Source organism: Mesoplodon bidens (genome assembly GCF_964165515.1).
Source record: "Mesoplodon bidens genome assembly, chromosome: 13".
Taxonomy (NCBI): Eukaryota; Metazoa; Chordata; class Mammalia; order Artiodactyla; family Ziphiidae; genus Mesoplodon; species Mesoplodon bidens.
In genome coordinates this window covers 3,854,501-3,879,106 of record NC_138169.1, presented here as the reverse complement: position 1 = coordinate 3,879,106, position 24,606 = coordinate 3,854,501, and the positions used below count along the sequence as shown (strand labels likewise).

The 24,606-nt window shown below is 42.8% G+C and overlaps 1 protein-coding gene across 2 annotated transcripts in view; it reads left to right on the top strand.

The window, feature by feature from the left end:
- The window catches only part of GLT1D1 (glycosyltransferase 1 domain containing 1), a 93,769-nt gene that overhangs the window by 15,205 nt on the left and 53,958 nt on the right, over positions 1-24,606 (top strand). For both annotated transcript variants that reach the window (XM_081251727.1, XM_081251728.1), the window contains exons 2-5: positions 434-582; positions 1,864-1,969; positions 9,648-9,699; positions 22,885-22,921. In XM_081251727.1, coding sequence (XP_081107853.1) covers positions 434-582; positions 1,864-1,969; positions 9,648-9,699; positions 22,885-22,921 — 344 coding nt within the window. The remainder of the gene's footprint in view (positions 1-433; positions 583-1,863; positions 1,970-9,647; positions 9,700-22,884; positions 22,922-24,606) is intronic.

The window sequence follows — 24,606 nt, the reverse complement described above, 5'->3', positions numbered from 1 at the left end:
TAATGGGTGACTTTTGAATTCTTGATTAAAAACTGAGTCACAGATGCCTAAGCACAAACTTTGAGAAACAGGAGAAAAAAGTGAAATCAAAGAATTAAAGAAGGGAAGGGAGCTTTCTGGTGCAGCAAATGTCACTGGAAATGGCTGTGACTGCCTTGTGTCTCAAGGCTGCCAAACCTTCCTGAATTAGCCCTTCATCCTGCTGGCCTTGGTCCCAGCCATGGTCCCAGTCCCAATCCTGGTATCAGAGACTGGTGGATGAATGTATTTTAGGTGGGTTGTCTCTAAAGGACAATTCGGAAAATATGTATTATTAACTTTTGATTTGACTAATCTTTGGATTGGTTTTCAGTTTTAATCACAGCAGCAACTTGTGCCCTTTTAATGTTTTTTTCTCCTGTCTTTTTCTTTCTCTGTGTATTTTTTGATAAAGGGACCATCTAGAAGCTGCGGGTCACGTGTGTATTCTGAAAGATCCCTTGGACTTTGAAAGCCCATCCGAAATCTCCAACTTCATCAAGGCTGAGAGCTTGGAGGCAGCTATGGCTCTTCATCTATATAGAGCGGGTAGACTTTTGCCAGGTAACCCCCCCTTCCCCAAAGGTGGAGCACTAGCAGTCACAAAACCAGAGCGCCTGCGATTTCAACTTAAACATTGATGAAGCAGCTTATCCCTGCTCAGAAATGGAAGGGATAAAATCATCTTTTTGCTTTGCTCTTCTAAACGGAGTAGTTTTCTAAAAACGATGTAACTACACCAATTGAGAATGGATGCATATATACTGAAGCTACTTTTACGGCATGAAGAGTCTTTTTTTTTTACAAGGTTTTTTTTTTTAATAGATTTATTTATTTTTGGCTGCATAGGGTCTTCGTTGCTGCGCACGGGCTTCTCATTGCGGTGGCTTCTCTTGTTGTGGAGCATGGGCTCTAGGCGCGCAGGGTTCAGTAGTTGTGGCACATGGGCTCAGCAGTTGTGGCTCACAGGCTCTAGAGCGCAGGCTCAGTAGTTGTGGTGCACAGGCTTAGTTGCTCCACGGCATGTGGGATCTTCCTGGGTCAGGGATTGAACCCCTGTCCCCTACACTGGCAGGCGGATTCCTAACCACTGCGCCACCAGGGAAGTCCCTACGGCATGAAGAGTTTTATCCTGAATGTTTTTGATGTGTATTTCTTTTTTTTCGGTATGCGGGCCCCTCACCGTTGTGGCCTCTCCCGTTGCGGAGCACAGGCTCCGGACGCGCAGGCTCAGCGGCCATGGCTCACGGGCCCAGCCGCTCCGCGGCATGTGGGATCTTCCCGGACCGGGGCACGAACCTGCGTCCCCTGCATCGGCAGGCGGACTCTCAACTGCTGCGCCACCAGGGAAGCCCCTCCAGTATTTTTGATTCCCATATATTTCTGCCCTCCACGTTTTATCACTGCTGTTGTACTGTGTGTGCCTGAAGATACAGTCTGTGTCTCTTTCCTCTCCCTCTTGGTTCCTTGCCAGCACGGTGACTGTTATTATGAACAGCAGATCTAAATTTGAAGCCCTCTTTCTGTCATAAGCACCAGTAGCTCCAGATTAACCCATTTCCGAACAATACGCTTGGCTTTGATAGATGGAGGCTAACAACATTTTTCATGTGTGAAAATTGAAAGCAAATTGATTTAAAATCATCTTGTCTCACGTGATTAACCCCATGTCATGTTCATAACAGTGACACCTGTTCTATTCAGAAGAGCTGGGTAAAATTCAACAAAACCAAATATGCTCCCTACATTCTGGGAACTTCAGTTTTTGATATCATCGCTTTGGGATGGTTAGCAAGGGGTGTTTCCGAAGGTAAACTGCGCTTTGTTAATTATCCTATTTTGCAGGTCATGGAATTCCTTTTGGAATCATCTTTGGTGGAACTGATTTAAATGAAGACATAAAGCAGGGAGAAAAAAACAAAGTGATGGGAGAAGTCCTAGAAGAAGCCAGGTAATACTTAAGAGAATTTCACAGGAGTTAAGCATCTAACCCTTTTGGATGAAATTCACTGACACAAAAAAGACAGAGGAAACCAGTAGTTTGGGATGTTTACATCTTACCACGTAGAATCAATTTCTTTCTTTTTGTTCATCTTTCCTTTCATTTGCTGCCTGTTTATTTTGCCACAAATAGTCATTGTAAACAAGTTATTGCGCTTGAATAGTTCTTTGACTACAGTTAATATTGGACGAACGGGCTTAGAATGTTCTGAGTGGTGGAAGAAACAGAATTCTTGCTAAGAGACGATATGGATAAACTCAAGCTTTATTAGCACACAAATTGGGGTTGACTTTGCATCAGCTTTGCCCAAGTAGAATATTTTTTCCAGTTTTCTTGAGATATGACTGACATGCAGTGCTGTATAAGTTTAAGCTGTACAACATAACGATTTGACTTGCGTACTTGAAACAATTATCACAGTAAGTTTACTGAACATTCATCATCTCGTATGGACATAAATTTAAATAAATGGAAAAAAACCCTTTTTTCCTTGTGGTGAGAACTCTTAGGATTTACTTGCTTAACTTTCATGTATAACATACAGCAGGGTTAATTATATGTATCATGTTGTACGTGACATCCCTAGGACTTATTTATCTTACACCTGGAAGTTTGTACCTTTGGTTGCCTCCATCGAATTGCCTCTTCCCTAGTCCCCGCCTCTGGTCACCATGAATTCGGTCTTTTTTTCTCTGAGTTTGTTTGTTTGATTGGTTGGTTTTGAAGTATGACTGACCTACAACCCTATGTTAGTTCCTGTTACACAACATATTGATTCAATATGTGTCTACATTTGAAGATGATCCCCATGATAAGTCTAGTTTCCATCTGTCACCATCCAAAGATGTTACATAGTTACGTACTGTATTTACTGTCTATCCATCTACGTGATTATTTTAACTTGCTGGTCTCTGAGTTCAAGCACATTTTAACAACGCTGCCTTTTTACTTCCCCACCCTGCTCCCCCCAACATTTACTGGTTTTGATGTCGTATTTTACATCTTTTTGTTTTGCATCTCCCTTAACTGTGTAGATTGTGGTATACAGGTGATTTTCCTACTCTTTGTCTTTTAACCTTCCTACTAGCTTTATACACGGCTGATTTACCACCTTTACTGTATATTTTTCTTCACTAACAAGATGTTTTCTGGGGTAATTTTCATGTTTCTAGTTGTGTCAAGTGGAATCTCTTTGACGTGGTTCTTAACATATACGGATTTCTGGGCTATATATAAACCGTTTGTGAGAGCAACCAGTGACCGGGTTTCTCAGTAGGGTCACTGTGGGTATTTTGGGCAGGATAGTTATTCATTGTGGGGCTGCCCCGTGTGTCCCTGACTCTGGACACTGCGTGTCCATAGCACCTGCCGGGTACTACAGCAGTTAAACACACCTGCCCACATTTCTAGCCCCTGGGATGGGAGTAGTTACTGCCCCTGGCTGAGAACCCAGAGCTGTACTTGCCAACCTTCTTCGTGTCGAGGCATTCTTAGAAAATGATAATATCTGTACAGCATTCTGGAGCGAACTGGGAGGCTTGGTGGGGAAACAAAAACACCCCATTTTCTCTTTATAATAATCACAGTCATAATAACTAACATCATAATAAAATACAAATCCTCTCTGTTCATATAAAAATTGTGGAAAAAAAGAGCTAATGAAATCAAAAGAAGAAATATACTTGCGTACCCAAAGCAAAGCAAAGCACTCTTCTTGGCAGGCTTTCTGGGGTGATTCCACGGAAGGGTTGACGTGGGTGGATGTGGTCTCTACCCCCCATGCACCCACTGGCTGCTGATGATTCAGAGTCTCACCTGCCATCGAATCACCCTGAATTCAAAGCTTACCAAAAACCCAACCAGTACTGTTGAAGCATCCTTTCAACTCTAGTATATTTTTGAATCATTGTGGGGAAAAAAAAACCAAACAGGTGATGAATTTTTAAAATGTGGACACACTACTTTATTAATTGTTTAACCACTTTACTGAGGAATGATTGCCATGCAAAAAGCTGTACGTAATCGATGCACACAACTTGATGAGTTTGGAGACCAGTGTACACCCGTGAAACCATCATCCCAATTTATGCTCTAACCACATCCATCACCTCCAAAAGTTTACTCCCACCTTCTTTATTTTTATTATTTTATTTTAATTTTTATGATAAGAACACTTAACAGAAAATCTACCCTCTTAGCAAATTGTTTACCTTCAGTATTATTACCTGTAGGCTCTCTGCTGTACAGGAGAGCTCTAGGGCATGTTCATCTTGTACAACTGAAACTTTGTGACCTTTGACTAATACCTCCCTGTTTTCCCCTCCCTCTGTTTCCCCCTCTCCCAGCCCCTCCCATGCTACTCATGCTTCCATGAGTTTGACTACTTTAGATTCCACGTGTCGGTAGAATCATACAGTATTTGTCCTTCCGCATCTGGCTTGTTTCCCTGAGCATAAATATGTCCCAGGTTCATCCATGTTGTTGCAGATGTCAGGATGTCCTCCTTTTTAAAGGCTGAAAAGTAGTGTATGTGCATGCCACATTTTCCTTATCCATTCGTCTGTTGATTGACATTTAGGTTGCTACTATGTCCCCAGTAAGTGACCAACCATGAATTTTTTTTTCTTTCTTTTTTTTATTATTATTATTATTTAACATCTTTATTAGAGTATAATTGCTTTACAATGGTGTGTTAGTTTCTGCTGTATAACAAAGCTATACTAACCATGAATTTACTGTGCTCGTCTGTAACCCTTGCATGGCTGAGAAGCTGTGGGAAACCAGACTTCTTCAAGTGTATGTAACTGTCCCATTTCTGATCCACACCAAGGACAGAACCCCAGGTTCTATTTCGCAGCCTAATTTTTTTGTGCGGAAAGATAGGTGTCAATCTTGCCCCTTAAAACTAGGGTTACAAATAGATGGCATTGCATTTCAGGACACTGCTTCTTCCTGAAGACTTCCTGGACATAAATGTGGAAATGCAACCTTTTTAAAATAGAGAGTACGCTCCATGTATGTGTGTGTGTTTTACAATAAATGAAGGTATTAAAACAGTGTTGGCTCATCTCGAAAGGTGATCTATCATTATAGGTTTTCTTCTTGTTGTTGTTCTTACACCCTAAAAATTTATTGTCTTTAGATTCCTGCAGTTTGTAATGCACTGTCTCATAGTAGGAAAATCATTCTGCTTGGGAGAAACAATATGGAATTAATTCATCTTATGATATTATCATTAGCATTATTCACTGTGTTGATTTTTTTTTTTTTTTTTTTTTTTTTTTGCGGTACGCGGGCCTCTCACTGTTGTGGCCTCTCCCGTTGCGGAGCACAGGCTCTGGACGCTCAGGCTCAGCGGCCATGGCTCACGGGCCCAGCCGCTCCGCGGCATGTGGGATCTTCCCGGACCGGGGCACTATCCCGTGTCCCCTGCATTGGCAGGCGGACTCTCAACCACTGCGCCACCAGGGAAGCCCCACACATTGATTTTTATTTGGGGATATTGATTGGAGTTAGTGGGCAGGGAAGTTGCATGAATCACAGGTTTCTTGTCTGACACAATACAGCATACTTTTCTGTAGAACAAAGCATTGAACTTGTCTAGCTTTGTAACAAGTGTTTAATTTAAATAGTTATATTTTCCCTATAAGGTATATTTTTCAACTTTTTTAGTATTGAAAACTTTTCCTGTATGGTATAGTATGCGAACTTATTTTAGCATCCACTTTTTGGCTTATGAATATTATAGTATTTGGTAGTTATAAACACCAAAATTAAATAAGGAGTATTTGAAATTTGTGGAAATTGTTTAGTGAAGTCTTATCCAGGTGCATATTAGAAAAACTTAACATTGCCAAGCAAATAAGCAAAAGAGAGTTTGTATGAAATGAATTGCCTCACAAATACTCTCAGGATTACGGAATCAATGGCACGTGAAATTACTGTTTTGTAGGTCAAAACTGGTTGAATGTTGGTAATTTCATATGGTTTTTCAGTGTTACTAAAGATGTTTTTGACAAACAGACTTCTATGTCAAAGTAAGTGTGTTTTGAAATGGCAGTGTTCAATTGCAAAAGTGGTACTTTTATATTTTTCCTTAAAAATGTGTTATTTTATTTTATTTTTTATGTTACCTTAAATAATATTTTATTTTATTTTATTTTTTATTGAAGTATAGTACATTTACAATATTGTGTTACTTTCTGCTGTACAGCAAAGTGATTTAGCTTTACACATATATACACTCTTTTTTAAATATTCTTTTCCATTATGGTTTATCACAGGATATTGAGTATAGTTCCCTGTGCTCTACAGCAGGACCTTGTTGTTTATCCATTCTCTATATAATAGCCTACATCTGCTGACCTCAACCTCCCACTCCATCCCTCCCCCAACCACCAGTCTGTTCTCTACATCTGTGAGTCTTTCTGTTTCGTAGATAAGTTCATTTGTGCCATATTTTAGATTCTACATATAAATATCGTATGGTATTTGTCTTTCTCTGTCTGACTTACTTCACTTAGTATGATCATGTCCAGGTCCATCCATGTTGCTGCAAATGGCATTGTTTCATTCTTTGTTACGGCTGAGTAGTATTCCATTGTATATATGATCCACATCTTCTTTATCCATTCCTCTGTCGATGGACACTTAGGTTGTTTCCATGTCTTGGCTGTTGCAAATGGTAGAAATGTGTTATTTTAAATATCTTTATCTTCCAAGGATCTTTGGGCTAGAAACTCTCTTAAAAGGTTATCTATTAGGTGGGTGTAAAGCCAGGCCCACTGTTTCTATATGAAGAGCCACAAGAAAGACCGTGTAACCTGTGGCCCTGGAATAAGTGGCGTGTCTTTCAAGTTAGCTCCAGTTCACCCCTCTGACTCCGAAAACATTTTCACATGCACCTTTGAGGAGAACCTTCCCAAGACTCTCATCCTTCCCTGCCGTCTTAAACTGACGCTGTAGCTCCTACTGATGCCTCATCTTGGGTCCCGAAATGAGCAGGACGTGATGGTGGGGACGGTTACATGGGTGGGGGACAGTCACAGTCAGCTGCCGGGCTACCGTGCACACAGAGTCCGCTCCGCACACCTGGGACATTTTCCTGCTCTTTCCTCCCCCTCTCCACCCATCCCTCCCCCTCACCTGCTTCCTGTTGGAATTTTTTTTTTTTTCTTTTTTGCGGCACTCAGGCCTCTCACTGCTGTGGCCTCTCCCGTTGCAGAGCACAGGCTCCGGACGCGCAGGCTCAGCGGCCATGGCTCACGGGCCCAGCCGCTCCGCGGCATGTGGGATCTTCCAGGACCAGGGCACGAACCCATGTCCCCTGCATCGGCAGGCAGACCCTCAACCACTGCGCCACCAGGGAAGCCCCTCCTGTTTGAATTTAAAGCAGAACTGTTCCTTCTCTTACTTGTACACGTATACAGGCAGCAGGTATTTTTGCCCGTCTCCTGGGTGCCAGACACTCCAGGGGCTGGGGAGGTGGCCATGAACAGAGCAGCGTTCCAGCTCACGTGGAGCTGACATTCTCACCGAAAAGCAGAGCATCACGCTTGCCCAATGCGTGGCTTTAACATTCCACAAAACCCACCTTGAGAACTGCACTTGTGCATTTATTCATAAATGCTGTTATGGGGTAAATTGCTTGGTCTTTGTGTTCTTGACCTTATTCTTTGTTCGATGGCTCTTCTTGCTTTTGGTGTCTTTTTTTTTTTCTTTTCTGAAAGTTTTAGGCTGTCAAATAATTTGTTCACTGGCCACGTGGGGCACCCTAATGTTTTGCACAAGTCCCAGTAGTGGTGTGAGTGCTAGTCGAAAATAATAATAGCAGATGTTTATCAGATGTTAAATGAATTAGGGACCAGGAACTGTGACAGGCAATTTACATGCATTGTTTGTTCTTTGTTTGATTCTTAAGTTTCTCATTTTTGCCGATTTCCACAAAGGAAGGTTTCTGCACTCCTTGCAGTTACTATTTAGTTGCTTTTCTCTCCTTTTGATCCTCATTTCTTGGAGTAAAGTTGATGCCCTCAGAATACAGTTTATTTGTGTTTCTTGCCAATGTTTGGGGGACGTGGAGAGCATCTCGTAAGTGATGCCAGCAGTCCGATCCCTCCTGGGCTCAGATGCCAGGTCTGATGTGGTCTGGTCCTGCTTGCTCACGTTTATTCTACCCAAAGGGAAGGAGTCCGTATTTCTCCCTTAAGTAAGAGGCGTACGATTGGCTGTGTCTGCGATTGGTGGCTGGTTTTGGGAGAGTGGGGAGGGGGAAAAAGGAAGGCTTGGAGAAGACACAGGCAGGGGGACGTGAGCTCCCCTTTCCAGGTCATGCCAGTGGGGAGGAATCATCTATTAACCGTTCTTTTTTTTTGGCCACGCCAGGTGCCGCTTGCGGGACCTTAGTTCCCCGACCGGGGATAGAAACCGGGTCCCGGCTGTGAAAGCGCTGAGTCCTAATCACTCAACCTCCAGGGAATTCCCTATGAATGGTTCTTGGTTGCAACAATTTTTACTGCGCTGTTTGCGCACCGATGACTTTCTGTTTCTACCACTCATACATTTGTTAATTGGAATTCTACTATAAGGAAGAGTTGTCTGTTTGACCCCATTTACTTATTCAGTTATTTAGTTACATCAACACGGACCCATGGCTATTTATTTTATTTGACTCTATGGATTACCCATCACTCCCATTACTTATTTTGGTGCCCAGATCACCCCAGCCACGGCCATTGGAGATATTTTGAGTTGACTCCTGCATCCTTTCGACAAGCCCTTGCCATGTTTTGAGCGCTTTCTTACTTTCTGGCCCCATAAGATATTCCTGGTTCATTCCACGTGTACCCAGTCCTGCTTCTGGAAACCGCCATTTCTCAATGAATGGGGACATTAACTTCCCTAACCCATGAACATTCAGTAAATCTTGAACACTTTTGCCTGGTTTTCCTTTGGCAAAGCCAGTGGACCGGATCACCTGCCCCTGAATATTATCTAAGTTCCTTGCCTCTCTAGTGCATCTTGTTTTCTGTCTTTTTTTAAAATAAATAAATTTACTTATGTTATTTTTGGCTGCGTTGGGTCTTCGTTGCAGCGCAGGGGTTTCTCATTGTGGAGGCTTCTCTCCTTGCAGAGCGTGGGCTCTAGGCACACGGGCTTCAGTAGTTGTGGCACATGAGCTCAGTAGTTGTGGCTCACGGGTTCTAGAGCGCAGGCTCAGTAGTTGTGACGCATGGGCTTCGTTGATCCGCAGCATGTGGGATCTTCCTAGACCAGGGCTGGCACCTGTGTCCCCTGCATTAGCAGGCGGATTCTTAACCACTGCACCACCAAGGAAGTCCCTCTTGTTTTCTGTCTTTATCTCTGCTTCTCTCAACTTCCATGAAGGAACAAGAAACATAGGAAGTTTTGAGCTTCATTTGTTCATTTTCTGCAGACAGAACTTTTTTTTTTTGGATGTGAGTGGAGATGAAATGTAGCAGCCAATGACCACGACTAATAAAGATTGATCGCACTGTAAATTCAGCTACTTACCTGTCTCTCACAATTTGTTCCAAAGAGCTGTTTCACAGTTATGTTAATTAGATTCTGCCCTAATCATTTTCATTATTTTTGCTCACTTTCCTAGATTCGCTGTCGCTTTCACGGAGCCGATGAAGGAAGCAGCACAGAGGCAGTGGGTACGTGTTCATTTCACGTTTTGATTTGGGTTATGCTGCAAAGTTGCAGGATCAGAGAACAGAAAGGCAGTTTTATTAGAGCTGACAGGGTTCCCATCGGCACCACCCATGGTGGCCACAGCAGTGTGTTATGTTTCCCGTGTGTTGATGTTTTTTTATTTGGGTAGATACTCTTAGACCGTCACTGATTTTTTTTTGTTGTTCTTCTTGAATTGTAAAAATAGCCCAATAGCCAGCTCTTTTCTTTTTTGTTTTTTTGTTTGTTTTTGCAAATCTCTCTCTCTTTTTAAAAATATTTATTTATTTGGTTGCACTGGGTCTTAGTTGCAGCAGACAGGCTCCTTAGTTGCGGCACGCATGTGGGATCTAGTTCCCTGACCAGGGATCGAACCCGGGCCACCTGCATTGGGAGCGCAGGGTCTGGAGTCCCCCGCCAGATCTTTTCATGTTTTGTCTGTTTTCATCTTATTTGCTCAGATGGGATGATTTACGGACTATACTGTAAATGTTGCAGCATCCTTGTACACATTGGGAGTAGCAATCCCTTAGGTGGCAGCTGGAGTTTCCTAGACTAGACTCTTTATTTGAAGGGCTTTAATGAGTAGAGGGCTTTGTAGCTATACAAGTTAATGCATTTATTGACTTTTAAAATTCATTATGACTTGGCGGGGGGTGAAATGAGCTGGCGGGAATCTGAATCCTCCGTGGGGGGTTCTGTAGAGGACTGGTGGGCCTGGTGTCTGCAAAACTAAAGAAAAATCCAGCTGAAAGGTTGCTTTCCTCTGGTGGATCGTAGGCACGATGCTGTTTTCTCAGATGGTGACCCCTGGGCCACCGGCGTTGCTTGCCCTTGTGCTTTACCAGCAAACCGTTGTGCACAGCACTTAGGCCCTTGTCATCTGGAGGCATTATTCCTGTTGGTGGCATTTTACAGGCTGTGCACATTCTTTATCTATAGGCTTTCACTTTGTAACATCTACCACTTGGAAACGGCTGCAATGGGACAAGGGCAAATGCAGTATTTTGTGGGACTGGTCGACCTTTGCCAAAGCCCAGAGTACTGTGTGCACGTGAATGTGAAGATTCCCTGCAACCAGAGTGTGCATATTCTTATTTTTCACCTCAAACTCCCCAGGCAGAGAATCGAGGGTGCGTTTTTCAGTGCAATGTAATGAATGAAAAACGGCAAGCTTCCTGGCTCCGAGTTTCGTGTTTGTATCAGTTTGACTGTCCATCTGCCTTATGGCAGTGATGTACCAGTGGTTCTCAAAGGGGGATCCCTGGGACTCTTTCAGGATCTGCACAAAGTCAAACCTATTTTTGTCATAATGCTCAGACATTATTAAAGGCATGATGAAAGGCAAAAATGCCTTTTTCCCCGTGTGAAGAGCAGTGGCGAGGAAAATGGCTGATGCCTTCATCGTCATGAAAGCAGGGGTACCCATCTGCACTGATGGATTCTTCGCCATCACCCACTTATAGTTAAAAAAAAAAAGAGCCAGTTTTTCACTTAAGAATGTCCTCGATGGGCTTCCCTGGTGGTGCAGTGGTTGAGAGTCCGCCTGCCGATGCAGGGGACACAGGTTCGTGCCCCAGTCCGGGAAGATCCCACATGCCGCGGAGCGGCTGGGCCCGTGAGCCATGGCCACTGAGCCTGCGCGTCCGGAGCCTGTGCTCCGCAACGGGAGAGGCCACAGCAGTGAGAGGCCCGCGTACCGGAAAAAAAAAAAAAAAAAAAAAAAAAAAAAAAGAATGTCCTCGATGAAGCATAAAAATGATAAATTTTTATCAAATATTAACCTCTGAATACATATGTTTTTTTAATGTTCTGGGTGATGAAACAGGAAGTATGTATCAGCTCTTTCTGCTGCTTCTGAATGAGGGATGGGGGTTATCTTGAGGAAAGGCCCTGGTGCGACGTTGGGGTTGCAGACTAAACCAGCCATGTCTTAACACAATTTTTTATCTGAAGGACTGATAACCAAAGTATGGTTACTCAGACTTGGGCATTTGGCAGTCATTTTCTTAAAAATGACTCAATTGAGTCAGTCACTTCAAGAAAAACAACGGGAAGTATCTATTGCCAATGATATCATTTAAATTTTAAAGCAAAAATTAGAATCTGGTAAGCTACCGGGAGGTGGACAGCTTCCCCTTACATCTGTCCCTGATGAGATCAGTGGTTGTGTTGACAAATGTGAATTTTTTTTTTTTGGATGCTGTGTAATGAAATGGTTCAACATTTGCGAGCTCTGCATCACTCAGTGAACCAATATTTTTCAAATGACTAATATGTGGCATCACAGAATCATGCATAGATAACAGATCCATCAAAGTGCAAGATAGACCTAAGGATTCGAGTATATCAGGGCATGATATAATTTCAGGTTCCATATTGCAACTAACCTTTAAGAAGCTACCATTTGTTGAGTTTTAGTGTCATGTCCAAGAATAATACCTATAATGATCTGAAAAGGCTCCTTAAAGGCCCATATTAAAATATTCCTCCCCTTTCCAACTACCTATCAGCAAGAAGCAGGATTTTCTTTATACACTTCAGCCAAAGCAACATATGGAAACAGATTGAATACAGCAGCAAATATGAGACTCCAACTGCCTTCTGTTAAGCCGACATAAAAGAAAGCTTTTCCCTGCTGAAGCAAGTTTATCCTCCATGATTTCCCCCCCCCCCTTTCCCTAACTTCTTAGTTTTAAATGTCACCTTTCTCTGTAAAACCTATGGCCCTCCAAACCTGGTACAGATGTGTTCACTGCTGTATCAGTTATTTTTGCTACATAACAAATCACCTCAAACATAGTGCCTTAAGACAGCCATTTATCATTTATTCTTTGTGTTGTCTGGGCATTTCTGGCTGGGGTCAGCTCAGCGGGGCTGGGTAGTCCAGCATGGCTTTGCTTGCGTGCTGGGGCCTCGGCTGGGATGGCTGGGACAGTTGGTGTCTCTCTCCATGTGTTCTGTCGCCCTTTATTAGGCTCAGTGGCAGGAGAGAGCAGGCACCAGTGCATGAGCAGGCTGCAAGCTTCTGCCTGTGTGATGTCTGCTACTGTCTGGGGGCCAGAGCAAGTCAAGCATGGAGCTATAGCCTCTACCTCATTATGGGACGATCTTCAAGGTGGCCTTGAAAAGCAGGGATGCAGGAGGGAGCCGTTTATTAGGTCCATTTTTTTTTTTTTTTTTTTTTCTTTTTGCAGTATGCGGGCCTCTCACTGTTGTGGCCTCTCCCGTTGCGGAGCACAGGCTCCGGACGCGCAGGCCCAGCGGCCATGGCTCACGGGCCCAGCCGCTCCGCTGCATATGGGATCCTCCCAGACCGGGGCACGAACCCGTATCCCCTGCATCCGCAGGCGGACTCTCAACCACTGCGCCACCAGGGAGGCCCTTATTAGGTCCATTTTAATAATCCACCACACTTAGTGCTTATCCCTCAAGATTGTAACACCTATTTATTGATTGATTTATTTATTTTTGGCTGCGTTGGGTCTTCGCTGCTGCTCACGGGCTTTCTCTAGTTGTGGCGAGCAGGGGCTACTCTTTGTTGCGGTGCGCGGGCTTCTCATTGCTGTGGCTTCTCTTGTTGGGGAGCACGAGTTCTAGGCGCACAGGCTTCAGTAGTTGTGGCACGTGGGCTTCAGTAGTTGTGGCACGTGGGCTCAGTAGTTGTGGCACACGGGCTTAGTTGTTCTGCAACATGTGGTATCTTCCTGGACCAGGGCTCAAACCCGTGTCCCCTGCATTGGCAGACGGATTCTTAACCAGTGCACCACCAGGAAAGCCCCTGTAACACCTCTTTCCTTCACTTTTTGCACCATGTGGCTGTGAGTTCTTTGAGGACAGGGACAAGGTGTGGTTCACTCCTGTATCCCTAGAGGGTAACATACCACCTCACGTTCAATAAATTCTCGTCCAATTGACTTGGCCAGGAAGGGATCCTTCTTTACAACTTTTTATTACACAGATGTCCAAACATATACAAAAATAGCAAGAATAGTAGGGTGAACTCCTATGCGTCCACCACCCAGCCTACCATTCTCCAATCCTTTTTTTCTCTTTGGCCACGCCACATGGCTTGCGGGATCTTAGTTCACGGACCAGGGATGGAACCTGGGCCACGGCAGTGACAGTGCCGAGCCCTAACCACTGGACCGCCAGGAAACTCCCTCCAATCCTTATTTATTTGACTCTCACCCCCTGCCCCACCACTCCTGCACGCACACACACGCACACTTTTTTTTCTGGAATATTTTTTTTAAAAAGCACAACCACTATGCCCTTTTACTTGCACAGGATATAGATTTTTTTTTTTTGACACAAGCTGCATGTTATGGATCCATTTCTGTGCGGGAAGACCATAGCATGTGAGGAAGAAATAAAGAAGGGCTCAGGGATATTAACATTTTTATGAATATATTTTGGAAGAACTCGAGGAAAGGAGTATAGATGAGGAGAGGGAGAGGAACGGGGTCTTTGAGCTGCAGACACATTGAATTAGAGACAAATATTGGACTCGGGGATGAATATCCAGAATGTAGCTCAAAGTGTGGGGCTGTCGTCAGCAAGGGGTGCAGCTGGAGATACAGATGTGGAAGTCATCAGTGTCAAGGTGTACAGGATCAGTGATTATTCTTAGACGGGATTAACTTTTATTTTATTTTATTTTATTTTTGGCTGTGTTGGGTCTTTGCTGCTGCGCGCGGGCTTTCTCTAGTTGCAGCGAGCAGGGGCTACTCTTCGTTGCGGTGCGCGGGCTTCTCATTGCGGTGGCTTCTCTTGTTGCAGAGCACGGGCTCTAGGCGCGCAGGCTTCAGGAGTTGCAGCACGTGGGCTCAGTGGTTGTGACTCACGGGCTCTAGAGCGCAGGTTCAGTAGTTGTGGCGCACGGGCTTAGTTGCTCCGTGGCGTGTGGGATCTTCCTGGACCAGGGCTCGAACCTGTGTTCCCTTCATTGGCAGGTGGATTCTTAACCACTGCGCCACCAGGGAAGCCTGGGATTAACTTTTCGATGTAATGATGAGAAAACTGTGTTAAATGCATAGACCAGTTACGTTTTGGGCAGGCTTGCTAGCAGTGGTGAGAATATCCAGCAGTGTCCTGTCAAAAGATCTTTTTTTTTTTTTTTTTTGGCTACGCCATGCGGCAGGTGGAATTTCAGTTCCCCGACCAGGGATTGAACCTGGGCTCTCAGCAGTGAGAGCGCAGAGTCCTAACCACTGACTGCCGGGGAACTCCTGGAAGGATCATCTTACATGTAAAGATTAAGTTGACCATTTGCTTGTCACCCAGGAGGTCAGCCACACCAAATCTACCCTCATCCTAGGTTAGCAGTCTTTGTTTTCAGACAGATGCTTTTCCAAATATAATAACGAGGCATTTGAACAAAGAAATGGAGAAGTCAGCAAAAATTGTTTTGTCTTGGATGATGATGTCACAGGCAGCATCAAAAAAGCTCATAGGGCTTCCCTGGTGGCGCAGTGGTTGAGAGTCCGCTTGCTGATGCAGGGGACACGGGTTTGTGTCCCGGTCCGGGAGGATCCCACATGCCGCGCAGCGGCTGGGCCCGTGAGCCGTGGCCGCTGGGCCTGCGCATCTGGAGCCTGTGCTCCGCAACGGGAGAGGCCACAACAGTGAGAGGCCCGCGTACCGAAAAAAAAAAAAAAAGCTCATAAAAGAAAGGATGAATTTGTATTTATTGTTTAAAGTGGTGGAGGTTAGTTATTAAATTCGAATGTGAACCTGTTTTTTAATACAGCTTTAGTACTTTTTTTTGGTGGATGATTTTTCAATAAAGTTCAGCTCAATACCTTTATTTGATTAGTTTTTGCAAATGAAAACTGTGTAGAAATAATATAAAGGTTCATTGTTCAGCCATATCTATGTAATGCTTTGAGATGGATTTTTGTGGAGAGACTACTTGTAGTTACGTGTTCGGAACAGTGATGCAGTTTTTGAGTAGTTAAGTTTCATGCTGCATTATTGAACTGCCAGCTTTTGTTTTTAATTTTCTTTATTGTGGTGAGCAGGCTTGGCTCAGGTCCAAACTTAGTTAACCCTACGTAATTATTATCAAACCAGAATCAAATTCCAATTATCCCAGATTAGAAAGATTTATGGTCTTTGATTCTTACTGCTTTTGTGATTTCATGTAGAGTATGTATAGATAAATATCGTTTTGAGCATAAAATCCGGCCTAAAACTTGTTATTTTCTCAAACATGATTTTCATAAAAACACAGGCTCACTCTTGATACCAGTACTGTTAATAGAAATACAGTGCAACCTACAAAGATGAGCCATGGATGTAATTTACAATTTTCTGAGAATCACTTTTTTTTTTTTTTTTTTTTTTTTTTTTGCTGTACGCGGGCCTCTCACTGTTGTGGCCTCTCCTGTTGTGGAGCACAGGCTCCAGACGCACAGGCTCAGTGGCCATGGCTCACAGGCCTAGCCGCTCCACGGCATGTAGGATCTTCCCAGACCGGGGCACGAACCCATGTCCCCTGCATAGGCAGGCGGATTCTCAACCACTGTACCACCAGGGAAGCCCTGAGAGTCACATTTTTAAAAGTAAGTGGAAACAAGGAAAATCAGTTTTAATAATCTGTTTTCCTTAATCCACCTCCCGGAGTTAGCCAGCCTGCAAAGGGTAAGGGTAAGGGTACTCTCCCCAAGACTGCCCTCACTTTTGACACCGACGGCAAGTTCAGGGGGTCCCCATAACCTCCCTCAAGGTTGAGAAATGGCTTGAAGGACTCAGAACTCACCAAGAGTTACACTCACTGTTATGGTTTATTACTGGGAAAGGATACAGACTAAAATCAGCCCAAGGAAGAGATGCAAGGGGCTGATCCTCCATTGCCCTCTCCCTGGTGCCGTCAAGACATTTTACCCTCTGGCTGTTGATCTATGACCATCTCAACCTCCAGTTATTGATCTGAGACATATGCATGGAGTTTTGCCAACCCGGGAAGCTCACTGAGTTTGGTGTCCAAAGTTTATCCTGGGGCTTCATTGCATAGACTTGATTGACTGATTGTTTGCATGCATGGTGGAATCCAGTCTTCAGGCAGGTTGATACCACTTGGCCCAAAGTGACCAATTTCCATCACATGGGTGGTCCTTCCGGCATGGCCAGCCCCTCCCTACCTAAGACTGTTAGCTGTGGCTGGCCTCACCCTAGAGAAATACATGCCCCTTAGGAATCATATAGATTATTTCCCAGAAGCCCAGGGCAAAAACCAGACCACCTCTTGGCCAAGGCCAAGTTCCTAACTGCACACCTACTGTATCCAAAATCTTACTATTCCAACACATGAGCACAGGTGCTATTTCACATTTTTTTGGTACTCAGTCTTTGAAATTGAGTGTGCATTTTACTTTTAGGAGGCACATTTCCATCCAGACCAGCTCTGCTTCAAGGACTCAATAGCCTCACATGCCCAGGGCTGCAGTATGGGACAGTGCAACATACCACAGACATGCATGTGGGGAGCACCCTGTCTCAAGCTTTCAAAAACATATGCTCCGATCTGGTCGTGGGAGACATAGTAACAGGAAGGAGTGAAGGGAGGGTTTATTTTGCAAGCTGTGGGTTAATTTCAGCCCTCTGACAAAGCTAGGATGCTCCTTTGGAAACATTATTTTGGGACCTACTGTATAGCACAGGGAACTATCTCAATGTCTTGTAATAACCTAAAAGGGAAAAGAATCTGGACAAACAATAGATATGTATGTGTGTATAACTGAATCACTTTGCTGTACACCTGAAAGTAATGCAACACTGCAAATCAACTACGCTTCAATTTTTTTTAAAAAAAGGCAATGAGGGGGAAAAAGAAGAAACATTATTTTGGAGGCTGTGTTGATGATCATCCCTCTGCCTCTGGCCGACTTTACACAAATTAGTTTGATTGGATTTTGATAAAGGGAGTTTTATTTTATCTCTTTTAATTTGAAGTGCCTTTGTTTGGGCCCGTTGTTATTTTTTTAGTGTTGTTTATATCAGCCTTACTTTGATGTTGTGCCTACTTTGTAAGGGGCACTGTCCCAGGGGGCTTTTTACTGGCGTCTGCCTGCTATGTCGTTAGTACTTATCATCCAAGTTCAACATCGGTCGTGTTTTGGGGTACTGCTGCTCTGTTGGTTTGTGATATTATAACCTTGATTTGGTGTTTTTAGGAATTTGATTCACTGCACATGCCTAACTGTGATAAATGCATTGTGCAAATTTAAAACTAGCCTAAATAGAATTTTGATTTCTTGCTACAGTGTGTAATAGACCTTCAGAATACAAATTTGGGCACTTCTAATTCTAGTCCATGTTTAGAATACTTTCTCTAAATGCACCAGACTTTTACCAGAAAATGTAACTATGTCACCAATATAATTAAAAGCAAATTAGGTATACACATATCTTAATCGAAGGCTTTTCTCTCTGCAGAAACAATGATTGTGGTTTAATTTGTCTCCAGTGGGTTCAAAACCCCACAGGTCTGTGTAAAGTTTAACTGCACTGTTCACATGCTTTTTCTCATAAGTACTCAGCCAAGAGGACTGTCTCTAAATTCAAATATTTATTTATGAACTATTTTAAAAAAATCTTGAGCATGAGTAAATACTGTTTGACACAGTTATCGAATTCAGAAAAAGCAGAGTGATAACCAACATGGCACATGGATACACTTCGTTGAGGTTGGTGTTGAGCTAAGCTTCCTGGTATTGTTACTTTTTAGTGATTTTTTTTTTTTTTTTAATTTGGAAACTTTGAGCCCCTGCCTCCTGGGGCCTAATTTATCTACCCTGCCTTGGCACTCCTTAAAGAGAAGTAACTTTCTGGAAGCAGTTAGGCAATACCTAAAGAGTAATTTTCCTTTCATTGTGTACATATACTCATCACAATTCTTTTGGAAATTGAAATACGGAAAGCAAGACAGATCTCGTTGGCTGTCCCATGCCCGTTCATGGCACAGGGGAGCTCAAAAGGCTGACGTAGGTGTTAGTTCTTTTCTAATCTGGATGAGCTGCCTCTTGCCTAATTGCTGAATTATGTTGTCCTTTGAATTACTGTTACTTCTTCTTCTTCCTGCATGGCCCATTGCTTTGTATTTGATCATCTCCAAAAATCACGTTGACAGTGCAGGAGCTACGCAGACCACATCTTTTATTATAGTTTCTATTGTAACGTGAACTTAAAAACATCCACCCCTCTGTTTCATCTTTGGAAACCCTAGTTTGTATGCTGGCCCTCCTCACAAATATCCTGTAAGGGAAACTCCAGGGATTGGTTATATCTTAGGAAGCTAATCATTTTTAATAACTTCTATTAAGATTGGCTTCCCTCAGAGATTTCTTGATAGAACTGCACGTGTTCTTTGCAATTTTTCCCCCATGTGAGATCCCTGGGAATTGAAAAGTTTTAAAGGAACTCAAAGGATGGAAAACTCATCAATCTCAGAGCATAGATTCTGAGTTAACCTTTCCCATGACCTGGGGCACAAACTTTTGGAATGATCAGAAGCATTGCTCTAATTCATCAGATTGCAAAGGCAGAGAACCGTAGGGGAAGCTTTTGAATAAAATCAGCCATGATTCCATGTTATTTACTCCATAGATTTAACTGTATTTTATTTTGTAATCTTCCTGGGAATTTTCTTGCTGGCATTCCTATTTCTTGAGTTGCTGGGCTAGATTATGTGTTACACATTCATCCTTTGATTTTGCCCAGGGTGCCCAGGGTTGTTTTAGTTTCATCTTTATTTATAGCCTGTTTCACGTCAGATCCCATAAAACTGGATCCCAATTCAGTTCTCAGACGTCCTCCCCATCTCATTTGTGGATTTTTTCCTTTTCTTGAAAAATCTTTCCTTGTCTGGTTCAGTTGCAGTAATTTAGTGACAAGGTTGTTCCCCCTCCTTTTTATTTTGAACATTACTATTATTATTATTAATTTCCCACGCCACGTGGCTTGCGGGATCTTGGTTTCCCCGACCAGGGATTGAACCTGGGCCCTGGCAGTGAAAGCACTGAGTCTTAACCACTGGACCGCCAGGGAATTCCCTGAACATTATTTTCTTTCCTTACTTAAAAACAATTTCTAAGGGAAAAGAGGAGAGGGAGAAAAGAAGAGACCCGTGTCCCCTGAAAAATGCCCAATTTCTGTGTTTTGTGATGTATTTTGAAAGCTATACACTTACAGGCCATGATTTCTTCTAAGTAATTTGTAGCTATTTTAAAATGACTTTTAACAAAGCCATCATCAGAAATTGTAAATTAATATTTTTGCCACCTGTGGAGGATGAAATTGTGCATAGATTTTAAAAGTAATATTTATTGTGGATTCCGTTTGGTGGAAAGCTTAATTTCAGAAGGTTATATTAATAAAAGAATGGGAAATCTTTTTGTTGTTGCTATCTGTCTGGTGTTCCATTATAAAAAGGCATAAATGAGCATTTCGGTCTGTTACAAAGTCACATGTATTTATAGGTATTTATAGGGCACTGACTTTTTATATTTAGTAGTGGGTCAAATTAAGTAATGGTTTCTGACAGACTTTAAAAATGGAGAAAAAAATAGGGAATCTTCCCTCTCCACCCTTCCTACACACACACACACACACACACACACACACACACGAGTCTTCTTTTTCATTTTATGCATCAATGAGCTGATCTTCCAAGGGAAATGATATATATAAGGACTTCGACTCATGTTATTTCAAGGCAAGTGAAACAACAATAAACATTGAGCAAAGAAAGCTAATTTGTATTTAGAGCATTTTAATATAGAAAATGATTTTCGAAATCAATATAAGCCAATTGGCTTTTGCCAGATCGCTTTTCTTACAATGATTAAAAATAACTCAGATGCACGTTTCCTTTATACTGCCCCTCTGTTTTCTTGATTTGCTCGGATAAGATCTTCAAATACCATTTATGACATGCTTTAAAAGTCTATATTGGACTTGATACTTACTTGTTTTGGGGGGGAGTTCAATAGATTTTGGGGGAAATAATCCTCAGAGATAGGTAAAATCAGCAGATAAACCCAGACATTTCCATATAGAGTCAACTTATTCTGTTTATAGAGTTGAGATACCCTTTTAATTAATTAATTTCTGTTTGTGCCCAAAGGAACTTTCTTGAGAGGAGCATTGGGGGTTTACCTATTTCTAATTGCATGGCACAGTTCTAATGAAAATAGTAGTAAGGCTGTAAGCTCCATTTTGCCTGACAGTCATAAATTGAATTTATATAGAATTATAGTGAATCTGTTTTTGTCAAACACTTGTATTACCTTTAAAGTTAAAATGCTATCCGGGTATATTTTTGACAGTGCTTCAATATCCTTCTTATGGACATTTTTTGAGCCAATGTTGTAGACTTAGGTCTGGTTAAAGAAGAGGCACTCTTAGCCTGCACTCCATTCCAATACAATTATAATTTAACAAAAAGGAATATTTTAGGGCTCTGAGCTAAACTCTGATTTCAAGTGGCTGCTATAAACCGTTTTTTTTTTTTTTTTCCATTAAGGTTAATATCTTTTTTAACTAGTAGAGAAGAGATTTTTGAAGCTCTTTTTTTGCAGGCTTGCTATTTTAAGGACATTTTAGAAGGGGCTGCATCCTGCTGTGTGGCATATGGAGGAGGGTACTCGGGACGTTTAGGGGTCTCAGGTACCTCTGATGGATAAATATAAAATGTAACGCTAAGGTGAAAAGCAAAACCAAACCAAGACTTGTGTCTCTGTACCAACTTCCTTATTTTTTTTGGCCATGCCGTGCACGGCGTGTGGGATCTTAGTTCTCCGACCAGGGATTGAACCCGCACCCCCTGCATTGGAAGCCTGGAGTCTTAACCACTGGACCGCCGGGAAAGTCCCTCTGTACCAACATCCGTTCAGCCATCCTAGGATGGCCGGATGCTTCCTCTCCCAGCACCTTCCCATCCACCAGGCAGAGGGCAGGGTAACTCCCCCTTCTCCCCATTGATCGTCTCTCCCTTGTCGGGACTGCCTCACCTTTAGTTTTTCTCCCAAAACGTAAAGCTGATTTGAGGATGAAAGTCAAAGTGGGTCAGCAGACCATATGCAATACGCAGGATCCCGGTCACCTAGAGGACCACCGGAGCCCTTCACACACGTTTAGGTAGAGAGAGCCCGAAGGTGCAACTTCTGTGATGGCCACTCTTTACCTAGTTTAGTCGTTTCATGCATGGAGCTGATGTTTAGGCCACATGGTAGAAAGATGCACCTTTTTAGACTTTATCACCAAAATGACCATATCTTGGATCACTTACGAGAAACAGCCCTCTGCACCTACTTGACCCTGCTGCCCTTTAAGGCGGATTTCTCACTCTGCTCCCGTAACATCCACCTTTGGGTCTAAACCTGATTTTTAAAAATATTTATGTCACTGTTTCGAAACAAGCTTGAGAAATGGATTCTTTCTCTCTCTAGTAGTTTTGTGAAGTTCCGCCAGAAAACGCCACCAGGGATAGTAAGTATATATCTGGGGACACATATCTAGATGAGTCATTCAAGTGTCACGGTGTCCCTTGATGTCAAAGAGGCTTTTGGGGAGGTCCTTACAGGGTCCTTGAGACCCGTCCATTCACATCCTGTAAGAATCTACCCCCTGGTGCCTGTTCTCTTGTTTCCCAACATACTGGGTACCCCTCCCCCTCCATCCCCATCTCCTGCTCCGTCCCCTCCTCCTCCATCCCCATCTCCTCCTTGCTTCTCCAAAGGTGGGGAGTGTACTCTCTCTATTCAAGGATTTGTATCCACAAACCACATTTCCCAAAACTTCTGCCTTCAACCTCAGCTCCTGATATGCACCTGATGGGCTGTATCCCTGGCATGTTCTCTGTCTGAGCTTCATCACTTTTCTACTAACATAGTAACTATAAATTGGTAACATTGCATTATGCCTGATTTAAGGGACGTCTTTGTACTTCTAACCTTAGATAAGCCGTGTTTTTAATGGGCTGACCCCCATTAAAAGCAGAGGTAACTCTTTGCTCTGATAAAGTACTAGTCTGTGAGTGGCTGTGTAGATGATTCTTTGTGATGTTTTCCAAGAGGATATTTTTATGGCCTTCATTTTCTTTCTAAACAGCAATGGGAATGGACTAGCAAACTTACTTTTTTTTCTTTCTCCCCTCTTTTCAAAAGCCACATGCTAAGGATAAGATCTATGTCCAGAGTCAAGGTAAGAAATTTTAAATGTATATATATTTGAAAAAAAATGAGTCTTTTATCTTTTAGAGATACCTACTGAAATGAAATAACATGATGTCTGGGATTTACTTGAAAATAGTAGAAAATAGTAGAATTTATTATTTTTAACATTAAGATAAAAATAAGACTACATTATAAAAGAATAATTTAAATGTAGAAGAATGGATAAAGAAGATGTGGCACATATATACAGTGGAATATTACTCAGCCGTTAAAAAGAATGAAGTAATGCCATTTGCAGCAACATGGATGGACCTAGAGATTGTCATACTGAGTGAAGTCAGACAGAGAAAGACAAATATCGTATGATATGTAGAATCTAAAAAGAAATGATACAAATGAACTTATTTACAAGGCAGAAACAGACTCACAGATTTAGAGAACGAACTTATGGTTACCAGAGGGGAAGGGTGGGAGCAAGGGATAGTTAGGGAGTTTGGGATTGACATGTACACACTGCTATATTTAAAATAGATAAACAACAAGGACCTACTGTATAGCACAGGGAGCTCTGCTCAATATTATGTAACAACCTAAATGGGAAAAGAATTTGAAAAAGAATAGATACATGTATATGTAAAACTGAATCAGTTTGCTGTACACCTGAAACTATCACTACATTGGTTTTTTTTTAATAAATTTATTTATTTACTTATTTTTGGCTGTGTTGGATCTTCGTTGCTGTGCGCGGGCTTTTCTCTAGTTGCAGCGAACGGGGGCTCCTTTTTGTTGCGGTGCGCGGGCTTCTCATTGTGGTGGCTTCTCTTGTTGCGGAGCATGGGCTCTAGGCACGTGGGCTCAGTAGTTGTGGCTTGCAACCTTCAGTAGTTGTGGCTCGTGACCTTCAGTAGTTGTGGCTCGTGGGATCTAGAGTGCAGGCTCAGTAGTTGTGACGTATGGGCTTAGTTGCTCTGCGGAATGTGGGATCTTCCCAGACCAGGGCTCGAACCCATGTCCCCTGCATTGGCAGGAGGATTCTTAACCACTGCACCACCAGGGAAGAACCATTGACCCGCAAAATAGAGATCAGGGAAACAGTAGCTCCAGAGAACATGTAGCTGATTCTGAGCTTAGGTTTGAACCTGTGCTGAGCCCAGGGTCACACGTACAAGTCCACCTTATAAACATCACATTATCAAGGCTCTAGTGGTTTCAGGGATACTTTTAGCATCAGAATCACTCATCAAACGAACTCTTTCTTGGAGTCCCCATTTAAAAAACGATGCCCTGACTCAATATGCATAAAAGGGGTGTGTAAGTGTCAGGGCAGGCCTGGGGTTGGACCTTCCATTCCTTTGCCACAGCCCCTCATTTATAGCCATGGAAGACATTGGTGCTGCAGGAAAAACATGGGCTTTGATGCAGAGTGTGGGTTTGGACGCAGCCTCTGACACCTAACAATTTGTATCCCGATTAACCACGATGAACCTCGGTTTCCAGCCAGATAAACTAGAGGACTCAACCTGCTTCACAGGGATTAAGGGTTTCCAGGACTGGGTGGAACACATCCATTCACAGTCTGTGCTGGGGCAGGCGTGGAGTGGACTTTACTACAAACGTTACTAACTGTAGTTTGTATTAGTCAGTGTGAATGGCCAGCTTACAAGTGCCTTGGAGAGGCGGTTCAACGACTTAATTTACATTCCATAAAATTTC